This window comes from Lethenteron reissneri, chromosome 47 (genome assembly GCF_015708825.2).
Source record: "Lethenteron reissneri isolate LAM-NWPU_2019-01 chromosome 47, ASM1570882v1, whole genome shotgun sequence".
Lineage (NCBI taxonomy): Eukaryota > Metazoa > Chordata > Hyperoartia > Petromyzontiformes > Petromyzontidae > Lethenteron > Lethenteron reissneri.
The window spans coordinates 11,380,465-11,400,821 of record NC_083825.1 but is presented as its reverse complement, the minus strand read 5'-3'; the positions used below and the strand labels follow the sequence as shown (position 1 = coordinate 11,400,821).

The 20,357-nt window shown below is 49.1% G+C and overlaps 2 protein-coding genes across 7 annotated transcripts; one reads left to right on the top strand and one right to left on the bottom strand.

Annotated features, from left to right (window-relative positions):
• Nucleotides 1-1,425: 1,425 nt before the first annotated feature.
• TM2D1 (TM2 domain containing 1) lies at nucleotides 1,426-8,493 on the bottom strand. Its single transcript, XM_061571376.1, has 6 exons — nucleotides 8,330-8,493; nucleotides 6,612-6,685; nucleotides 5,767-5,875; nucleotides 4,126-4,217; nucleotides 3,640-3,713; nucleotides 1,426-3,035 (listed from the first exon to the last, which is right to left on the bottom strand). Exons 1-6 carry the CDS (start codon nucleotides 8,443-8,445, stop codon nucleotides 2,925-2,927), a joined length of 576 nt encoding a protein of 191 aa, XP_061427360.1. The 5' UTR covers nucleotides 8,446-8,493; the 3' UTR covers nucleotides 1,426-2,924.
• C47H2orf69 (chromosome 47 C2orf69 homolog) lies at nucleotides 8,192-15,679 on the top strand. Of its 6 annotated transcripts, none has more exons than XM_061571366.1 (3): nucleotides 8,192-8,233; nucleotides 10,802-10,957; nucleotides 11,103-15,679. In XM_061571366.1, exons 2-3 carry the CDS (start codon nucleotides 10,805-10,807, stop codon nucleotides 11,955-11,957), a joined length of 1,008 nt encoding a protein of 335 aa, XP_061427350.1. In that variant the 5' UTR covers nucleotides 8,192-8,233; nucleotides 10,802-10,804; the 3' UTR covers nucleotides 11,958-15,679. The 6 variants fall into 6 exon arrangements, with proteins under 6 accessions (XP_061427350.1, XP_061427355.1, XP_061427354.1 ...); XM_061571371.1 differs by having other exon boundaries at nucleotides 8,224-8,297; XM_061571370.1 differs by lacking the exon at nucleotides 8,192-8,233 and adding an exon at nucleotides 8,711-8,861.
• Nucleotides 15,680-20,357: the final 4,678 nt, after the last annotated feature.

The following is a 20,357-nucleotide window of genomic DNA, read 5'->3' as shown; positions in this document are numbered from 1 at the left end:
GGTGGTGGTGAGGATGATTGGTGAGGGTGAGCATGAGTGTTGAGGGAGAGGGGTGAGTGGTGAGGGAGAGTGGTGAGGGTGTATATATTTTTGCCTATGATAACAGCAGTACATGCTGACGTTCTGTATGTTAAATGTAAAAGCTAAATGTGTGAATGTGTGTGTCTGTTGGAAATGTTAAGCAAACTTGGCGACACGCAGTTTGTTAAAAAGGGAATAGGGCGATTCTAAAATAATCTGCAACCCTCGATACCTTCGCAACGATTCCAAAGAATCGCTTCTTGGTGCGCTTCGGTTACAATTTGAGTTTTATTTTCATTGGTATGTTATGTTTTAAAGTTTTCAGAAGTTTTAAAATATATTTTTGCCCCGGGCAACACCGGATATTTCCCGTTCATTGCAGTTTATATCGACTCTATAACCAGTTCTTTCGGTAAAGTCACGTAGTTTATATCGAATCTATAACCAGTTCTTTCGGTAAAGTCACGTAGGTAAAAAATGAAATTAAAATTAATAAAAATAAAATAAAAATCACGACATTATTTTATTTTATTAATTTGAATTTCATTTTTTACCTACGTGACTTTACCAAAATAACTAAGAATATGAATCCTTGCAGTCACGAAAGCTTCAAATCTAGAATCAACTTATAGTAAACGGCAATCGGCCGATTCTACAACCTTCGATTCCTTTGCGCAATTCAGAGAATCGATTCTTGGCGCGGTCGGGTTTGAAACTTTAATTACACAGTTGTATTTTCATTGGTATGTTATGTTTTAAAATTTTCAGAAGATTTTAAATGTATTTTTCCCCCAGGCAACGCTGGGTATATCGAGTTTATAGCACAAAGTCTTCGCCTGACACGTGGGGTGTCGAGGCCTAGTACCGTGCAGAGCCTCCGGCCTCGCCTAGAATTGCCCACCCGGCCGAGGCTGAGTGCTGGGGCCGCTACCCCCCCCGCGCTATAATAATACTGTCTAATCGCTATAATTGTATTATCTACCGAGCTTATAATAGTAATTACACACATTGGGGTGGGGGGGAGTGAAGAGGACGTTAAACTTTGATGAATTTACATCAGCGTCGCGTGTTAACGCGTGTGCATATTTTTACGGGAATTAAAAATGGCGTCCACCCCGCAACGAGGGCGTTGCTGCCCATTGCCAGGGGCAATCGCCCTGGTCGGCGTCTCGCGCATGCGCAACAGCGTGCTTTGTCACGTGCCGGCCGGCAATAATAAATAAATAAAGAGAAATCACACTAAATCGATAATCAGACCACTTTAAAGGCGACGGACGAAAAAACGGAAATGCCTACTCCCACCGCGGGGCACGGGACGTGCCTCCTGGCAAATTTTTTTCGTCCTAAACCCCACGGTCCGAGCGCCAAATCCCTCGCAAGCGAGCGTACACAGACAGACGGACAGACAGACAAAAAGTGACGTTTATAGGTAAGATGAAAGACATCTGATTCAGCTAAAACTGATGCAGTCATCCAAGCGATCACAAACACAGTCCTTAATATAAAAAATATAGAAATATTCGAGTTTAATTTCACTTAGGAAGGAAAGTACTTTAAATTAAAATATTACACATCATACGTTTCAAAGCAATGAAAAACAGGCAAACAGAATTCACATGCATTTTCTCAGCCTCCTTGCATTGTTGTCCATTATCCAGCAGGTATTTTAACCAGTGCAAATTTGAAATGCAACTGGATGATACAAGCATGTTTCTGTTTACATAGTAAACAAGTCCCTCCGCCACAAGGACTATAAGCAGGTGTAGACAACAAATCAGCAAAGCGACAAAACCGACGTAACATTTCATTCACCACAGGCTCTTAAAAGCGTTTGTCCCAATGTGCGATCTGCATTGTATCACAAGATAAAGAATCCACTTAGAACTCGCTGAGCATTGCATCACCCTACTGGAGAGCGGCCTGCAGAAGGCAGTATTACAGAACTAAATCTGGAGATATTCTTTGGGTCTTTCAGTAAAGTCACGTAGATAGGTTAAAAGAAAATAACACAAAACTATGACATTTCGATCGCAACACAAGCAGTCGCTTGTGTTGCCGCTTGTGTTGCGATCGAAACGTTGTAGTTTTTTGTTATTTTCTTTTAACCTATGTACGTGACTACCGAAAGACCCATAGAATGTTAATTCAAGATATATCTGGAGATCCCTTCCAAGTGAACTATTAAACTAGGGAATGCTCGAGTTTTCCACAAAACCTGCCACATAAGCTCTAATTGTATGGAAACCTATTTAATTTAAATTAATACCCCTACTATAAATTTGTTAAATTAAATGAGAAATCGAATTTAATTATGGTGTCCGGGCTGAGACCATCGACTCACTCTGCTCAAACCCCCCGGTTTCATCGTGGGCTGCGGCTGCCTGGACACGAACCCAGGACCTCGGGTGTCTGCTGCTCAGTGCTGTGAGCCCATTGCCACCCGGCCAACTCCATTACCTCTGCTCCTTAAATTACTTCAGTTGTTTTCTGAGCAAATTAACTTAAACGAAGTTAATGAACTATCAGCTCCACAATGCACAACTCGCTAACCGGCAATAAACTGTATATGTAACTTCCACACCACCCCACACACGAGGATGTTTTGGAATCTAGGTCCAGAATTAGAAGTTTTATGCTCATCTTGCAGACGAAATCAATACAATGGTTAGCGACGCCACTCGGCGACTTGTTTTTGACGTGCCACCATAATGCCGTGGGAGCAGGCTTCCGGGATCCTTGCCATTGCAAAGGGTATCACGACCTCGTTGTGAACTGTTGAGAGGTGTCAGTTGTACTGGGTTTTACAGCAGACATGATCCCCAAATTACGTGCACTGTAGTCCTGGACACGCTGGGGGGCGACACTTGCTGCCACTGTTCCACCTCCGCAGTGAGGGCACCGGTTCACAACTCTGTGTGAGGGCTTCGATAAGTCTGGTTGGTGACCGGCAGCCGAGCCAGGCGTGCCCCGTAGTAATCGATGATGTAACTCGAACCGTCCGACGGTCCAACAATCTGCGGCGGGGGGCAGGGGGGAGAGGTGAGACGTGGCCACGGAGAATCAATTTGAGAGGAAGTTGTTGATTGAGTTGTGCTTGAACGAAGTGGTATCGTGGATATATATGTTTGTATGGTAAACACAGTACTGGAGCTTTCATGCCGATCGTGCTGTAGGCGTTCACGACACAAAATATCCACTGGGTCTCTTCACAGGGCAGTGCAACCCTTCGCATTACAGAATGGTCTGCAGTGGTGGATATCATAGAGCCACCTCAGAGATCGCTGGTGACCTCTGGTGCACAGTAAGAGGCATCACTTTCCCACACGCACTTCTCAAAAGGAATGTTCGTCACATGGTGGACAAACCGACTTTTTCATACTTGCATCTGAAGCCAAGTTAATAGCAGGACCAAATTGAACGTTTTGGGTCTCTTTTTGTGTGCAGTCATTGATGACTGGGCAAATATCATCAGCTCACTCCACTTGGGGACCCTGTTTAGCTGCTTGCATTGAAACCCAGAATCTCGGGAGGGGCCAGGGCAGCACCATGACGCCTTTGAGCCACACTGCTCACTCCTAAATGCAGAAGCAGATTAAGCTAAGGAAATTGAACTCTCACCTGCATGGCAATGAGGACAAAGTCTATGAGGCTGCCGATTCCACAGAAGCCGACCGTGCAAAACTTGAGCAGACCTGAGAGATGTGAACACAGCACAGCAAAATGCATTAAGCGAATGTCATTGGGAGGACTTGATACAATGACTAATTAATGATGTGACTCGGCGGTGGCATATCTAGGTGGTGGTGTGGTTAGTTGGTGGAGTTACTAGGTGGTGGTTTGGCTAGTCAGTGGTGTGACTAGGCAGTGATGTTGCTAGTCAGTGGAGTGACTTGTTGGTGGAGTGACTTGTTGGTGGAGTGACTAGTTGGTGGTGTGACTATGTGGTGGTGTAGCTAGTTGGTGGAATGACTAGGCAGCGGTGTGACTAGGTAGTGGTATGACTACGTGGTGGTGTGGCTAGTAGTGGTGTGACTAGATAGTGGTGTGACTAGGCAGCAGTGTTACTAGGTAGTGTTGTAACTTGGCCTGTGAAGGAGCTCCTACCCAGAGCAGGGTAGCCCAGGTAGAAGCGGTCAGCTCCGAGCCAGCCCAGAAAGAGGGAGAACGCCACTGCGACTGTGTAGTGGTACCCGTTCCTGCGACGACAATCGCCGGTGTTATCTAAAGCACTCCTGCACCGTTTCAAGTCACACTTTATGCTTTACAGCAGTGTTCTTCATACCAAGGCCTGCGGGCCATTAACGGCCCCTGGTGGCCTTTAGTGCAGTCCCTGATGTGAGGCCTATGACAATACACAAATGTTAAAATACCCCATCGTGCTGTCCATGCCAGTGGTTTCAAATGTGTGACGGCCCTTACACTTATGTCTTATTGGCGAAAGTGGCCGCCCTCTGAAAATTAGTGAAAAACACTGCTTTACAGAAACTTTTCAAAGTCAAAATCAGTGCATATGTAATAAAGGACTCTTCAGACGGTGTAGGTCTCCGTTGTCCTTTATTCGGGTTCTTGTCTCTCTCTCCCCTGCGGCGTCCTCGCTCAGACCCGCACCTCCTCCACCGTGCACTCTGCAGCCACACCGCTGCTCCGCTCCGCGGCCACACCGCTGCTCCGTGTGCCCCGCACACTCTGCTAGCCCTTCGCACCCGGCTAGCTTCCCACACTCCACTAGCTCTCCTCCACTAGCTCGACTCCACTAACTCTATCCCACTAGCTCTGCTGTGCCCCACGTACACCGCTGGCCGACGGTGCCGTAGCCTTCCACCACGTGGCAAATGGCGCCACCCTCTCGCCACTGCCCAGCGTGGCCTCCCCGTTTCCACTCCTTCTCAACTCCCAGATCGCTTCCGGTTCTCCCCCTAAATCCTCTCCCCCACGTGACCCTGACTCCTCCTTCTCCTCACGTGACCCAGACTCCACCCCCTCTTTCCTTGCTCGCATTACACATATATGTGACAATATTTTATGAAGAGAGCTGTCGGGACAACTAAAAACGACAGGAAATAAGTGGCACCATCTGCACAGTAAACTTACATTGCCTGCCTTGAGACACTTTTCATCTCATCGGCTAAGCACATTGATGCGTGCGGTTAATGTATTTAAAACATCATTTGTGCACTGTATGTACATTGTTTTTCACATTAAGATCACCACCCCTGATTATTCCTGTGGTATTTGGGATCAATTTCCAATATAAATATGTAAAATTAATCTTCCAACTGCTTGAAGTTACGCATTTTTATAGAACACGGCAATGATCTTGATAATCAACTTCAAGTTTAATATATAAGTATGCAAATACACAGAGAGCTGTGCCAGAATGATTATAGTGAGACGCAAGTAACTCCGGCCAGGTGACTCAGCGGTCGAGTGAGCGGCTCGCAATCGGAAGGTTTGAGAGTTCATTGTTGGCTGAGGGTTGATTCAGCCCATCATCTCTCTGCGGGTCCATAAAATAGGCACCATTTCGTGGAAAAGTCAACAGTGGTAGTCGTATGAATAGATCATTGGCTCAGAGCTAAAAACAGGAAGTAAGCAGCACCTCAATGCTTATTTGAGCAGGAAATCACTCGGAAGTCTGAGATTCGAGTGACTGCTGTCAACGAGGTGAAACTACATGGCAATCGTTTCTTCGTCATAAAATGCGGCTCGCGGTCACCGACGAGCCGTCGAGATGGGGACTCTCACGTGTCACGGCAGGGCACGAGCTGCGTGAAACCGACTCGCTCTCCATCGAAGGTCATCTCCCTACCCTGTGCGTCCACACACGTCACGTTCGGCGCTGGGTAGCACGGCACTGTGGGTCGATGCACACGCGCATACCATACACGCACACACACATTAACAGGCACACATGTATAATATATGTAAACATGCACACACTGATCGTCATCTGTTTCCATTTGGAATAGTGTTACACCCTCGCTTGCATGGGTGTTATCCGGGTGCTCCGGTCTTCCTCCCACTTGTAAAAACACTCATTGGCTAATACTTTTAAAATTAAACCTCAATGTACCAGGACTTTCCTGGAAACAAGTCCTGCAACTCGGTTTGTCTCTCCTGGATAAATAAGTAAATTACATATAATTGGTTTTTTACCTTTCTATCTGGCAACATATAGAAGGGTAAAAACAATTATCATATTTTTTACTGGCAAATGAGATTCCAATGGTGTAAATGCTTACCCCGAGCTCTCATACTCTGATGGTGTATTGTCTTTGAGTTGTGCGGCTTTTGGCGTCATCTGGTCTAACCCATGTGAGACTAGGCTCTAAGGAAAGCTGTCTCGGGTGTGGACCAATCAACTTCAAGGACAGTGCATATATTATCAGTGATGTTTTTTGTTTGCATCATGGCTGCAGGTATTGTGGTCTATGCAAACATGACTCCTTGTAATAAAGGTGTCAGTTTTGTTGCCAGATAGAAGGGTAAAAAAACAATTATCATATTTTTTACTGGCAAATGAGATTCCAATGAAGTAAATTACAGTTTTATTATTACTAAATGTTCAGAGACCCCCACGGGCTGCTTACCTGGCGCCGTTCCGTTGTTGCACCCGACCGGCTCCTGGGTGGTGTCGTTAATGATGGGGCTTGAGCAGATGTATGTGGCAACACCGTCAAGGAGCAACACCTCAACTCCGTAAATACACAACAGCTACAATAGTGAACGCATCAGTGGTCATTAATAATACGCAGTTTCCCATCGACACAGTGCTGGCGTTTCTATTAGAGTATATCAATAACCCTGTTACCACTGTAAGGGGATATCAGGGGAAGGATTCCCACCAAAAGGAGGGCGAGTGGGACGGTGACAGGGGAAGGGGGAGCAAGCGAGGAGATATAAGAGAGAGAACGGGCAGGAAGATCTTGGCAGGAACGAGATTGAGAAGGCTGGGGACCAGTGTGGACTGAAGGAAGGAATAAAAGACGAACCCCCTGGAACCTTGTGTCGGCTCTCCTTTACACCTCTATAATGGGGTAGGCCTAATGACGCTTGGATGGGCGACCACCATGTTTATCGATACAACCTGATGCACAAATGGTAAATTAAAAACTCTCCAGTTTTTGATTGTGGTAATACAGAACTGATTGTATAGCGTATGACACAATGCCCGATCCACAAATACGAAGGAGACATCAAAGCGATGCACTCCGCTACTCCTTGCGCGATTATCTGTCTAGCTTGACCACCTGAATGTGAAATTGTAGTTGTTTCTCTGTATCTACATCAGCCATACGAAAGAAGTGCAGCAACATCAATTGTACTGTACTATGTTCCCGCCCCTCAACCGGAATTGATGTTTCGAATGATGCAACTGCGATGTTACTGCTCACTGTAGCTTTAACTCACAACGCCGCTGTTGCGATCGATTCCAATGAAGTCACCCCCAGAAAATCGGTCCTCACCCGGCACACAGCATCCACTGTAGCCCTCGCTACGGCAGTGGCTTACTATTCACGTACCAACTCTACTGGGCTACCGCATCTACTGCCTATAGAGGAGGCATGGACCAATGTTGTGAGCTCGCAGATCAGAACATCCCCCATCACCAGCGGGCACTCGAATCCGGAGGAGCCCGACCCGCGGGTGGGGGAAGAGCGTGGCTGGTGGGGGGCTGACTTGGTGGGGGGGCGCGAAGGGGGGGGCGGGTGCTCGGGAAGGGGGCGCGTGAGGGGGGCGTCTGGCGTGAGGGGGGCGCGTGAGGGGGGCGCAGGGTGGACGGGGGGGCGGGTGCTCGGGAAGGGGGCGTCTAGGAAGGGGCTGCGGGTGGGGGCGACCGGGGGGTTGTCACGCGGGGGGGGGGGGGGTGCTGGGGGTTGCAGGATGCGACGGGGCGGTGGGGATATTGAGGGGGGGGGGGGGGGGTCCTTCCACGATTGAAAACAAATCTATTAAGAAAACGAATTTCTTTAGAACGGCTTTTTGTGCGGAGTTTGATGTCGTTCACCCGCACATCCGACGAGCACGGTTGGCTACGTGCGGTGCGAAAGAAGTTCAACATACACTACAAACATTCATGAGTCCCGTACGCGTCTGCAGCTGCTGGCCAGGTTGTCGACTCCCGTCTACAAGCGACCACGGAGAAGAGAGGACCCCCATCAGCCCTGCACACAGCCGCTGCCAGCCTCGCTCATCGTCGACCCTTCATCGCGTAATAAGAGGCGGCTCCTTACGGCTGCGGGAACGTGGAATTTCCACCACGCAGTATTTTCAGAGTGCGTAAGCCGCGCGTGCCCCTTGAGGATATTGTCCCATGAGGAGGCGCTCACACTTGTCCGCCGCGGCGCTCAGGCAGAGGAAGAGGCACAGGGAGACGCGGAGCCTCAGGGACACGGGGAAACGGCACGGTACACGGCCCGCCATGGCTCCCTCGGCGTCTTCGCGATTCACGTCGAATCGCGATTTAATCGTCGCGATTCCGAGCAATGTTTGTCGCGTAGTCGATTATCGCGGAGCGATTCCAATGCAGGGTATTGACTACACGAGTGGCGATTCCCGCTGTATCGATTCACGCTGTATCGATTCCCGCTGTATCGATTCCCATGCATTAATTGTCCCGTGTAGCGATTCTCCAATTTCCGCGGTTGGCCGTCCCTCGGGGTGAGAATGAAACTACGGAGTGGATTTCATCCGCGCTACCTGCTAACCAACAATCCAGATCCTGGCTTTTTAATTCTGATCCAACTTTCTTATTAAATCTGTGCCATTTTCTCCGACACCCCGACAATTGGCGCGGAAGAACCAGCCAGGGCAAGGGGGAGCTGAGGACGAGGCAGGGGGTGAGTGAGGAGGAGGTGAGCAGTAATCCACACTCCACGCTTAAATAGCCACACTGTGGTAACCAATTGAGAAAGCACGGCCCAGCAGCCGTGAGAGCACTCACAAGGCCTTAAGTCTGCGTGTGTGCGTGCTATATGGCTACGTGGGTCTATGGGTTTCTATGTGGGTCTATGGGTTTCTATGTGGGTCTTTGGGTTTCTGTGTGGGTCTATGGGTCCGTGTGTGAGTGTATGGGACTACAGTATGTGGATATATGGGTCTTGATGCGAGTTTTTTTTTTATCTCTAGCGGCCAACACCAGTGACGATTATCTGCAGCGGTATTCTGCCTTCCATAGGTCCACTCAGCCTCAAATGACTACCTGGTGCGATGTGTAAACATCAGCACTGGGGAGACAAAGGCGCTTGGGCGTGGTGCTGACCACCCACCCCCTCTTGCGCCGTGGTAGCCTTCACAGGTGCTCGCCAACAGCATGTGTCCCAACAGTTCAGGCAGACTATACGGGGGATCTTTGTGCGAGTCGGTGTATCTGTGTGAGTATTTGACGACAATAGAGTGTGGATTTATATGCCGCCTGAATGTGATTGCATTGTCAGACCGTTGTACAGAAACTGGGCGTATTAATTTTGGAGAGATATGCAGCCAATCATTAGAATGCCTTGAACTGGGAAGTGCACGGATGGTTGTGGGAAGTTAGTGCCAGACGTGGGTGCAGTAGATGAGAATGAGCGACTTCTCGGCCAGGTTGGTGAAGCGCTTCGATGGGAAGTGTTACCGGAGCGGAGAGAGTGCGTGGAGAGGGAGCAGTGAGATTGTTGTGCTACGTTGCTGTACCTCTCTGCAGCAGGGCTAACGTGTTCCCTGCAGGACCGATGTGTTTCCTGCAGAAGTCACGTGTTGCCGACAGGACTGACGTGTTGCCAACATGGCTAACGTGTACCCAGCAGGGCTGAGGTGTTGCCTGTGTGGTGACAGCGGGGATGTCACTGTATGGTGCCGGCCCAGAAGGGCCGCGCCGTTCGATGTTCCTACATTGTGGACAGCACCGTGTGGGTGGCTGTGTGTAGCACCAGCCCTAGCGGGGCTCGGTGAGCACTGGAATCGTGCGGACACCACGCACAGCGTGTGGTGGGGGCTCCCACGAGGGGGAGTGGGTGAGTGTCGGCCCAAGGGCAGGGTTGCCCCGGGCCATGGCATTCTGGTTGACCCCGTAGACACGTGATCTGGAGTGTCCACACAGGGGGCCCCAGGTGGGGGGGCTAGGGGGTGATCATGTGTCTGGGGAGAGCTCTTGAGAGGGATCGAGAGGGAACGAGAATGCTCGAGAAGGCGGGCGGGGGCGGAGCGGCCCCGTCCGTAGGAGGATATAAGGCGGGTCCCTGAGAGGGACCGGGGTCTCTTCGTTCTACAAGCTGGAAGTTATGCGTCTCAAGCTGGAAGCTCTTCGTCCTACGAGGAATCACGTGGTCAGAGACCCGAGCGAGGGCCTGACCCTTCGTGGCAGTAACTCCTCTATATAGTGTAGTTAGCTGGGTGGTCAGCACCCTCGGTTGTATCTGGTAAAGGGGCAGTTACCCCTTTATGTTTCGGTGTTACAAATAAATGTGTTGCCTCTATAAGGAATAACGTCTTCGACTCAATTGGACCCACTACACCTGCAGAGCTAACGTGTTGCCTGCAGTGCTGATGTGTTGCCTGCAAGGCTAACGTGTTGCATGCAGGGCTAACGTGTTCCCTGCATCCTGACATGTTGCCAGCAAGGATGACGTGTTGCCTGCAGAGATGACGTGTTGGCAACAGGACATACAGTATTATGGATAGGGGTACCTTGCGGGAGTGCCTTACTACGATAATCCCTACTCCAAGCCAGCCTAGCATTTTGCAAAATATTACATCCTGCCTGCAGGGCTGGCTAACATCTCACTGGTGCTGCCGGCAGACTATGTGGTGTGGCAGTGGAGAGGCGCGCGTGGCACTGCTGCGGCTGGTCGGAGTGGCGGGTGTGGGCGCCTGCACCAATGACGTCCTAGTGGCTTGTCCCATCACCGCCGAGTCTCCTCTGCGCCACGTCGTCTACTTCCCCGGGGACATACAGGTACCGGCGTGACGCATGAGGCGCTGTACAACACTGACATTGTGTGACGCGGTACCTATTACGGGCATCGTTGTTGTTGTGCATGAGAGGACGAGGGCGCTGGGAGAGGTGCCGGCACTCAACGCTCTGTGCCGTGCCGCCACAGGGCTACCGGGACGAGATGGCGGCAAGCCCGGACAGCGCACGCTGGCAGCGCTGGAGCCTGGAGGAGACTGCGTGCCTGTTAGCACGCCGCTTCCCGGGCCGTTGCGTGTGGCTGGTGCGCGCCTCGCGCATGCACCTGCACAAGTTCAGCTGCTATGACAACTTCGTACCGAGCAACATGTTCGGTGCGCCCGAGCATGCAAGTGGCCGCGCGGCGTTCTCCCACCTCCACCGGTTGCTTTCCAATGCTAGGGCAGAGCTGCTCGGTGCCACACGCAATGGGAGCGAAGCCGGTGACTGGCACAACCCGGCGTCCGGTCCACCGGGCGCGCCGCCGACGACCGATGGGAGCCGCGATGAAACGAGCGGCCCCGTGGCCGGCGAAGATGCACGGAGCGCGCCGAAACTCAGTAGCGTAGATTCGGTGGCCCTCCTCCGGAGCGAGGAGTTCTTCTCGAGGCCGCGCACCATGACCCTGGTGGGCTTCAGCAAGGGCTGCGTGGTCCTCAACCAGCTGCTGTACGAGCTGGCTGCCGCGCAGAGAGACACAACGCTGGCGCCCGTCGTCGGCGCCGTGCGGGACATGTACTGGCTGGACGGGGGCCACTCTGGGGGTCGCGACACGTGGGTGACGTGTTCCGACGCGCTGCGGCAGCTTCACACCGCCGGCGTCGACGTGCGGGTCCATGTGACGCCTTATCAGGTGTGCGACCCCATGCGCGCCTGGATCGGCAAGGAGCAGCGCAAGTTCATCAGCGTCCTGCGGGAGTTTGGGGCGACGGTCACCGAGCAGGTGCACTTTGAGAAGGAGGCCTCCTCTTTGGAGAACCACTTCCGAATTCTGGAGAACTTCTGAGTGGGTGATTTGCTACCCTGGCTTGGGCCGGTCGCCAGGTTTGCTTTGTGTGTCGCAGACAGCGTGGTGATTATTTTTCTTGCCTAATTATATTAGTTTTCCGCAGGGAACGTTTAGTTTCCATTGAGAAAGCTCCACACTAACGCAGCTGGCACGTTCTGAATGTATTTCCTTCCGCGTCTTAAATTACATATTTTATTCTAAAAGTATTTTAGCCCTTAGTGGCTTCTTGAGAGTGACAGTCCAGTGGACAGTAGTCCCTGGCAGTGTGCAATCCCAGCACTGCGTGGCTGGTAGATCCCAGCAGCCCTCCCCTGAATTGGTACAAGGACGACAGGCATCGTGTGAAGGCCGGCTACGGTGATTTCAGAGCTGATGATGAATGCCTGTTGTTTATTATTCCGTTTGTTTACCCGGGAAAGTCTCGCGACTCTATTTCAGGAGGGTCCTAATTTATTTTCACAGTAGGGGGTGGCAATGATTGCCCTGTATATTCCAATTGAGCCTAAAATAATACACTTTTTATACTGGGCTTGGCAGTGGTGCACAAGGAAAATAAATAAATAACTCGAACGTGTGGCAATAGCACTGTGGCATTTACCAGAAAAATGTGTAATGGGCAACGTTCGAGCAATGGCCCTTCTTCATAGAACGTGAATGATGCATTCATGTTCTGTAAAGAAGGTCCATTACCTCAAACGTTGTTTATAATTTAGGATTCCTTTTAAGGCCAGACTAAAATATTACAGTGAAGCTGGTGGTGTCATGCTGGTGTTGGTAAAAATCGACCAAAGCAATTGGTGGAAACTGCCATAAATATCTAAATCCCGTACAGATGCAACAATGTTTATTAGAGACACGGGTTTCACAATGGAGATGGCCGCCCAAGCTAGCCCTACTTGGAGCTGAAAACTTTTCCCCAATCTCCGTCCTCACGCATTTCACTTCGGATGGCGTGAGCGACACTTAACGCACTGTGAAGCGTGTGAAGGTTTTTAAATGTAGGTTGTTTAACCGGGTAAGATCTCAAGAGACAAGATAGTCTCGTTTGCAATTTTGACCTGGGTCACCAAAATGAGGATACTCGGTGGCTCAGAGGTCAAAGACTGAAGCATGCTTTGCAGGCGCTGTGCAGGCCCTCATCCTATCCAGCAGCTGCACATGTATGAGGCTTTTGTGGCAGGCCTCACAAAACAATGACCTCAAAAAAGGACGGACACACTGATATGCAGAACGAGTTGTAAATGTGTAGAGTATTCTTTGGGATTGCGAGCCAATCGGCCTCCACTGACCACCTTGCAGGCTATTCTGAATAAGGATTAAGAGTAGCCCGAAATGCGACTGTGGTTTCCATTCTGAAGCGATGGACTTCACAGTAATGCCACTGCCCGTTGTGATTATTCGCCAACGACAGCATTTCGGATGTCCCCAATGCTGCTCTTGAAGCCACCCTCGGCTCATGGATCACATCGCACGGCTCACTGCCAACCGTGATGAGCATAGAAATCCTGCTGATCCACTCCCACCACCATGCGAGAGAAGACGAGCTACACTCCGGCCAGGCTGTGGAAAGGATCTTCTTTCTGTCTTTGTGGCTCAGAGAGCAGCAACCATGGAGCCAGGGGTGGCAGCTGAGATGGCGCGACGTGGTTTTTCTACAGATGCTCCGTGCTATTTCCTTTGTTGCCACGTTGTGGCCACATGTTCGAGGGCTGTGCAGAGAAACACAACCGTTGGAAGTATTCCACCGCCTCTCTCAGAACCCTCAATCTCGCATGCACGGCAAGTCCTGGAGTGAACAGGGGAGCAGAAGGTGTATCGCAATTCGTGAGTTTGATGCCCAACCACGGCTAACATAAGTGGTCCTTCCGTGATCCTGTGCTGACCCTCTACTGGCCAACATGGTGAAGTATGGTAAAAACAACACCCCATTGGTAGATTGACAAGGGACAATGGCGACGTACTGACAATATCAGTTAACCTGCAGGAATGCAGGTTAACTGATATTGTCAGCAGTGGATTAATGATGGCTGACGATGTGGATGGTCGATAACATTCTTGTGTTTGCCCCAGTGGATTTTATTTCCAAATTATTGGTGGTTGTGAATCGATGGTTTTACATGAAAAGGGAAGCAAGAACGCGGAAATGGTATCTAAATAGCGAGACAAAGGCGTTGCCCTTAAACGATTCAAGACGACGCGTATTTGGCTACGTGGAAGTGAAGTGTTTGTGTTTAGCACATGGGTGGAGGTTGCATTTGTGGACAGCGCTACTTTGTTGAAGTGTTCTGACTTTATTTGGTGCCTTATGTGTAATTTTGTCTTGATTGTGAGGTCCGGTAATTAAAACGGCAAAGGTGGACAGGATGATTTCCATCTTTAACGGAGCATAATGCCTCGTGTTACATTATTGAAAGTGCGCAGGGCTAATTTTGATGGCTAGTATTCAAATCTCCATGATAGGCAAGAAGGCAGTGTTGAGTCGTTCACAGGTGGCCAAATCTGTGTTTTTATGCAAAAAGAATATGCAGCGTAAAGCTTTATCTTGGTGAGGAGGTCCTATACATGGCGTTAATACCTGTTTGGGTGAAACCAGATCAAGATAATGAAGAACGCGTTCTTTGGCACTTGGAGAGTGATAGGCGCAACTAACGTTTTGAACAATAAACGTATTGTTTTGCAAGGAGGTTCTAAATAATAAACAGCCAGCCAGGTGGCTCAGCGGTTGAAAGCCAGTGGCTCGCAATCAGGAGGTTGCGAGTTCAAATCCTGGTTGGGGGTTCACTCAGCCCATCAACCTTTGTGGGGGTCTGTAAAACGAGTATCCAATTTGTTGGGAAGTCAACGGTCATTGTCCAATGGGTAGACCCGCCCCTTGCCGTGAGGAATGTGGAACTTCCACCACTCGCTCAGGGCTGTGAACAGGCATTGAGCAGCGACCCGGTGCTCTTTTGAGTAAAAAATTACGTTGGTTTTGAGAGATGCACACGTACATTGCACTACATTGATATAAACATATATTCTGTTCTTTACATTGACGTTTTGCATAATTTGTGATCCACAGGAATGTGACGTGGATTAAATCACAGATTTATGTTTGTTATTGAGAAATGAACCCCAGGGGCGTGGGGTCACAGTTTTAAATAAAGGTCAAAACCAAGATCCAGTGGCAGCTGGAGGTGGTCGTTATGTTTACAAACCGGCTCTGGGCTGCCTTTTTGAAGCAGGAGACGCGTCCGGATTGAATTTGCTCGTGGCCAGTGTTAAAAACAAAAAGCTTTTGGGCCCACCTTTGAGAGCCTATCACGCGCTCGTCACGTCCCTCAGCAGAGACGCTCGAGAGTGTAGCGTGATGGCTAGACGTCCCGAGTCACTCTGCAACGGAACCGCATCGCGACGTTCCATGTGATTATTAATTTGCATGAACGTAAGCGCGTGACGGTGAAGAATGCGGGAGAATGTGGAATTGCCCTTCACTCCTCCGGGCCGTTGTTTCTGGGAAAACTAATGGCAGCGCTTTACGCACGGTCGGCGTCTCTTCCAAAATAGGGAATCTGACCAACGCAGTTTAAATAAGACACTGTCGATCCATTCACTGGCAGTAATGTACATGCCTAAGTCTGTGACCTGGTATATATTGGGAGGTGTAACGAAGTGTGAATTTCCAATGGAATATCTATTGTTTGTTGAAGAATTACCATGTCACCCTTGCAAAATTAAACAAAAACCCACATTTAATTCATGTTGCTGTTTTTTTATGCTATGGTTACACTTCGCGCTGCTCTACAGAGACTCAACCTTTAGTCACACGATGGTCAAACTGATATTTTAAAATGTAGGTGAAAAATTAAGCACGCATAATCAAATGTAACGTGGTCAGAGTTTTATTGTGCCGCCATTTAGTGACCCAGACTGAACTCAAAAACTCACAACGCTGGAGAGCTTCGTGTAATCACGGTTGTTTGCCTGGGTTCGAACTCGGGTCTCAGGAGTTTTGGCTCGGTGTTCTGACTCCTACTAAGCGGAGCCTCCGGGCCACTGCTTTACAGGTCCAGCAAGTAATTTGCTTTGATACGGCAGCTTGCACGTTGATGAACCTACATCAAGGCTGTGCCTGCCGGCTGGCTCGGTGCTCCTGGGGCCTTTGCGCTGGTTGCGAGACCATCCTCGTGGCCGAGTCACCTGCACGGCGTCGCGTCGTCAACGGTGTTTTCGACAGTGCTGGTCCACAGCTCTTGCTCTTGTGTATACCCCCAGGAGGTACTTCATTCAGCCGGAGCACACTGGAACGGTGGCGAGATTTTAAATAGATTTAAATACTTCGCCTGGTATGCAGGAGGTTGTGGGTTCGATTCCGACCCTGACACCTGTATACTTGGAGTTTGCATGTTTTCCCCGCAGTCGCGTGTTTTTTTCTCCAGGTCCTTCAGTTTTTCCTTTCCACATTTAGTAACATGTTTCAAGTATTTGGCTCCAATACATTTTCACGTGATAAGCCACTTCATTGAACTCTCATCTGTGGCCAGGTTGCTTCTGACAAAGAGCTATATAGCGTAGTGGGCCTTACCTGGTAAAATATAGTTTAGAATGCTGTTCCAGGAATTATTCTGGTCACGACACGTCCATCTTGCCTTATTTTCTCTATGTTCTTTGGTTCTTTCGGTAAATTGACGTAGATAGAAAAAATTATAGATCACGACGTTTCGATTGCAATAAAATCAACCGTCATCAGGTGAGACAAACACAGCAGGAGAACTGCTGATGCAGGAGAAAGCTGCTGCAACACGAGGTTATATAGGCTTTAGGTGGGCTCAACCCAAGGGTAAGTGGGCGGAGCTAGAGATGGAATTTGTACGTAAATGTATGAGATTAGCATGTCAATGTGAGACGGCTCCAGCAACCAGGGGCTGTGCCAACGAGAAGATTAACATGTCAATGTCAGAGAGCCGGGCAACAAGAACAAAAAACCCACAAGAGCAACTACGAGGGGAGACCAGCATGTCAACAAGAGAGATACACATGGAGAGAGACAGAGACACACAGAGACAGAGAGAGACACAGAGGGACAACCCACAAACTGAGAGAGACATCCGCATAGAGACACACAAAGACACACACAGAGACACAGAGAGAGACACAAAGAGACAAACGCACATAGAGAGAGACACACGTAGAGAGAGAGGCCCACACAGAGACATACGGAGATACACAGACACGACACAGAGAGACATAGAGAGAGACACACAGAGACAACCCCCACACAGAGAGACAACCCCCACACAGAGAGAGACACATACAGAGAGACAACAACAGAGAGAGAGACATAGAGTGACACAAGCACGTAGAGAGAGAAAGAGAGAGACACAGACACAAAGAGAGAGATATACACACAGAGAGACACATACAGAGAGATACACACACAGAGAGACAAATAAACAGAGACATACACAGAAACATCACAGACAGTTATAGTCTGGAAAGGGGCAACGTTAGCTGTGTTAGTGAGACACTTAGCCCGTTAATGTAAAGACATTTAACCTGGTGATGTACTCAGAGAGTCGGAAATAACAGCTGACATCGGCAGGTAGGATGGAAACATTACAGTCGGTTAAGACTTTACCTGGTTAATAACGTTATTCCAAGGATTGCTCAGTTTGTACCCATCTTCACGGTTGAAGCTGTGTCTGTGTTTATATATCTGGATGGCTTCATGAACAAATCTCTGAAGGTAGCCGGTAGGTTTGCAGAGTACCTCCGTCTTGGAAAAATTCATTTCGTGTGAGCCCACAGCGTTAAAACAATGATCAGCAACGGCAGAGGTATTGGTCCTACCGTGTTTCAGATCTGCCCTGTGTTCGCGAACACGTCCGAAGCATGTCCTTTCGTTTCCCCAATGTAATTGCTGCCGCAGCCACAACTTAGTTTGTAGACACCAGGGTATTGCATGTCAGGAATCACATCCTTTACAGATGGGATCAAATCACGGATTTTGTGTACTGTGTTGAAACGAACCTGGATCTTGTGTTTGTTTAAGATTTTGGAAATATTGTTGGTAACCCCTGCTATGTATGGCAAGGTGATGGTTTTGATTTGGCCCTCAGATGTTTGTCTCCCCATGGCTGGGGAGACAGCTTTGCGGATTGTGCGGTCAGAATATCCATTCATCCTGAGGGCTTGGTGTACGTGTTCTAGCTCGCTGGCTAGGTGGTGCTGGTCGGAGATGCAACTGGCCCTATGGTGTCATGTTTTGATGAGGGAATTCTTCTGGGCTGGATGGTGGTGGGAGTCGGGCTTTAGATTGGTATCCGTGTGGGTGGGTTTTCTGTAGACAGTGTTCCAACGAGCCATCAGGTCTCTTCTCGATCAAAACATCCAGGAATGGTAACTTGCCATCCTTTTCCACTTCCGTGGTGAATTTGATGACTGGGTGTATGGAATTGATGTGGTTGAAGAATTGGTTCAGTGCTGGCTGGCCATGTGGCCAGATTACGAACATGTCATCTACGTATCTCTTCCACAAGGAAGGACGTAGGGTGGATGCCTGGATGGCATCTGTCTCAAATTTCTCCATGAAAACATTCGCTACCATTGGTGATAAGGGAGAACTCATTGGGTTACCTTCCTCTTGTTTGTAGAATGTACCATTCAAGGTAGGAAGTAAGTGTTGGTAAGGCAGTGCCTCACCAAAGTTAGCACATCAGAATTCAGTCCCTGTTGGACCAAGTCTTCAATGATTGCAATGATGTAAGGCACCAGGTACCTTGGTGAACAGAGAGACTACATTGAAACTGACAAGCAAATCATCTGGAGACAATGAGATGTCTTTGATTAGAGAAACCAAGTGAGCTGAGTTAAGTACAGCTGAGGTGGTCTTGCCAGTGAATGGAAGCAGGGTCTCAGACAGAAATCGTGCCCGTTTGTAGGTGGGTGAGTTAATGGTGGAGACGATGGGACGGAGCGGTGTACCTTCTTTATGGATTTTTGGAAGGCCATCAAATCTGGGTGGTCTAGCAGCAGAAAGTTTTAGAGAGAGCAGCTTGGTTGGTTCGATTATAGAAGTCGAGTTAGTGATGATATTGTTGGTTTTCGTAACCAGGTGGTTGGTAGGATCTCTATTGATTTTGGTATAGTTACTATCCTTAAGAAGGTTCTGAATTTTGTTGTTGTATGTGGTTTTATCCATGATGACAGTGGCATTGCCCTTGTCGACTGAGAGGATGATAATATAATATCTCTTTTTTAATTGAGCGAGTTCAAAACGCTCGTCCTTGCTGATGTTGCGAACGGGTGTCTTAGCGTTTTTGAGGATAGCAGCAATTTCAGATCTTGCTACGTCTGCCGGGATGTGTCCAAACCCTTTGAGGGCTACATCGACCTGGGCAATGATATCATCCACTGGGATGTGTTTAGGGGTGACTGCGAAATTCAACCCTTTAGCTAATACCGATTTTAGGCTGTCGGAAATTGGGATTTTACTCTGATTAATAACAATCTTTTGGCGTCCTCTGGTCTAACACCGTTTTGAGACTAGGCTCAAAAGAAAGCTGTCTCTGGTGTGGACCAATCAGTTTCAAAGACAATGCATATATTATCAGAGTACGTTTTTTGTTTGCATTCTGACCACAAGTATCGTAGTTAATGCAGACATGATCCTTGTAAAAGGTTTCAGTTTGGTGTTTTAACATCTTAACTAGAGGCCGACCGAAATTCGGTTTCGGCGCCAAAAGTTGGCAAATGGCCACTTTCGGCATACTTTCGGTTTCGGCCGAAAGTAAATTTTTTACTTTCGGTCTGGTTTCGGTTTCAGCCGAAACTGATATTGACTTTCGGTCGTCAACCGAAGATCTATTTTTAGAATATAACGCTAGTGCTTAGTCTATCAGCCGGTCAGTCGGAGCTAGGCAATCCTATGCGATAGGCTGCATACACACACACGTCAGCAGCGGCAGCTTGCGAGCGAGGTTACAGCCGCAACCATGATCTGGGGCCGTCAATAAATGACGTCACACACCTAGGGGGGGGGGCAGCGACTGCGCAGCGATTCACGCGCTGCGCTACAAACCCGGCGGCCCGAGTTCGATTCCCGCTCACGGCCGGTGACGATTATTTGAACCGGTCCTGGGCCTCCCCTAGGTCGACTCAGCCTCAAACGAGTAAGTGGTGTGGTATGTCAACATCGCCACTGGGGAGACAAAGGCGGCCGGCCGTGGTGAATCCAAGTCCCGGGCGAAGCCGGGTAGTAAAGCTACTATTTCATAAATGTTGTGTTCGGTAACTTCGGTCATATACCTTTCTGTTTCGGTCTTGGTCGAAAGTGTAGTTAAACTTTCGGTTTCGGCTTCGGCTTCGGTTTCGGCCGAAAGTCAATTTGTAACTGTCGGTCTGGTTTCGGTTTCGGCC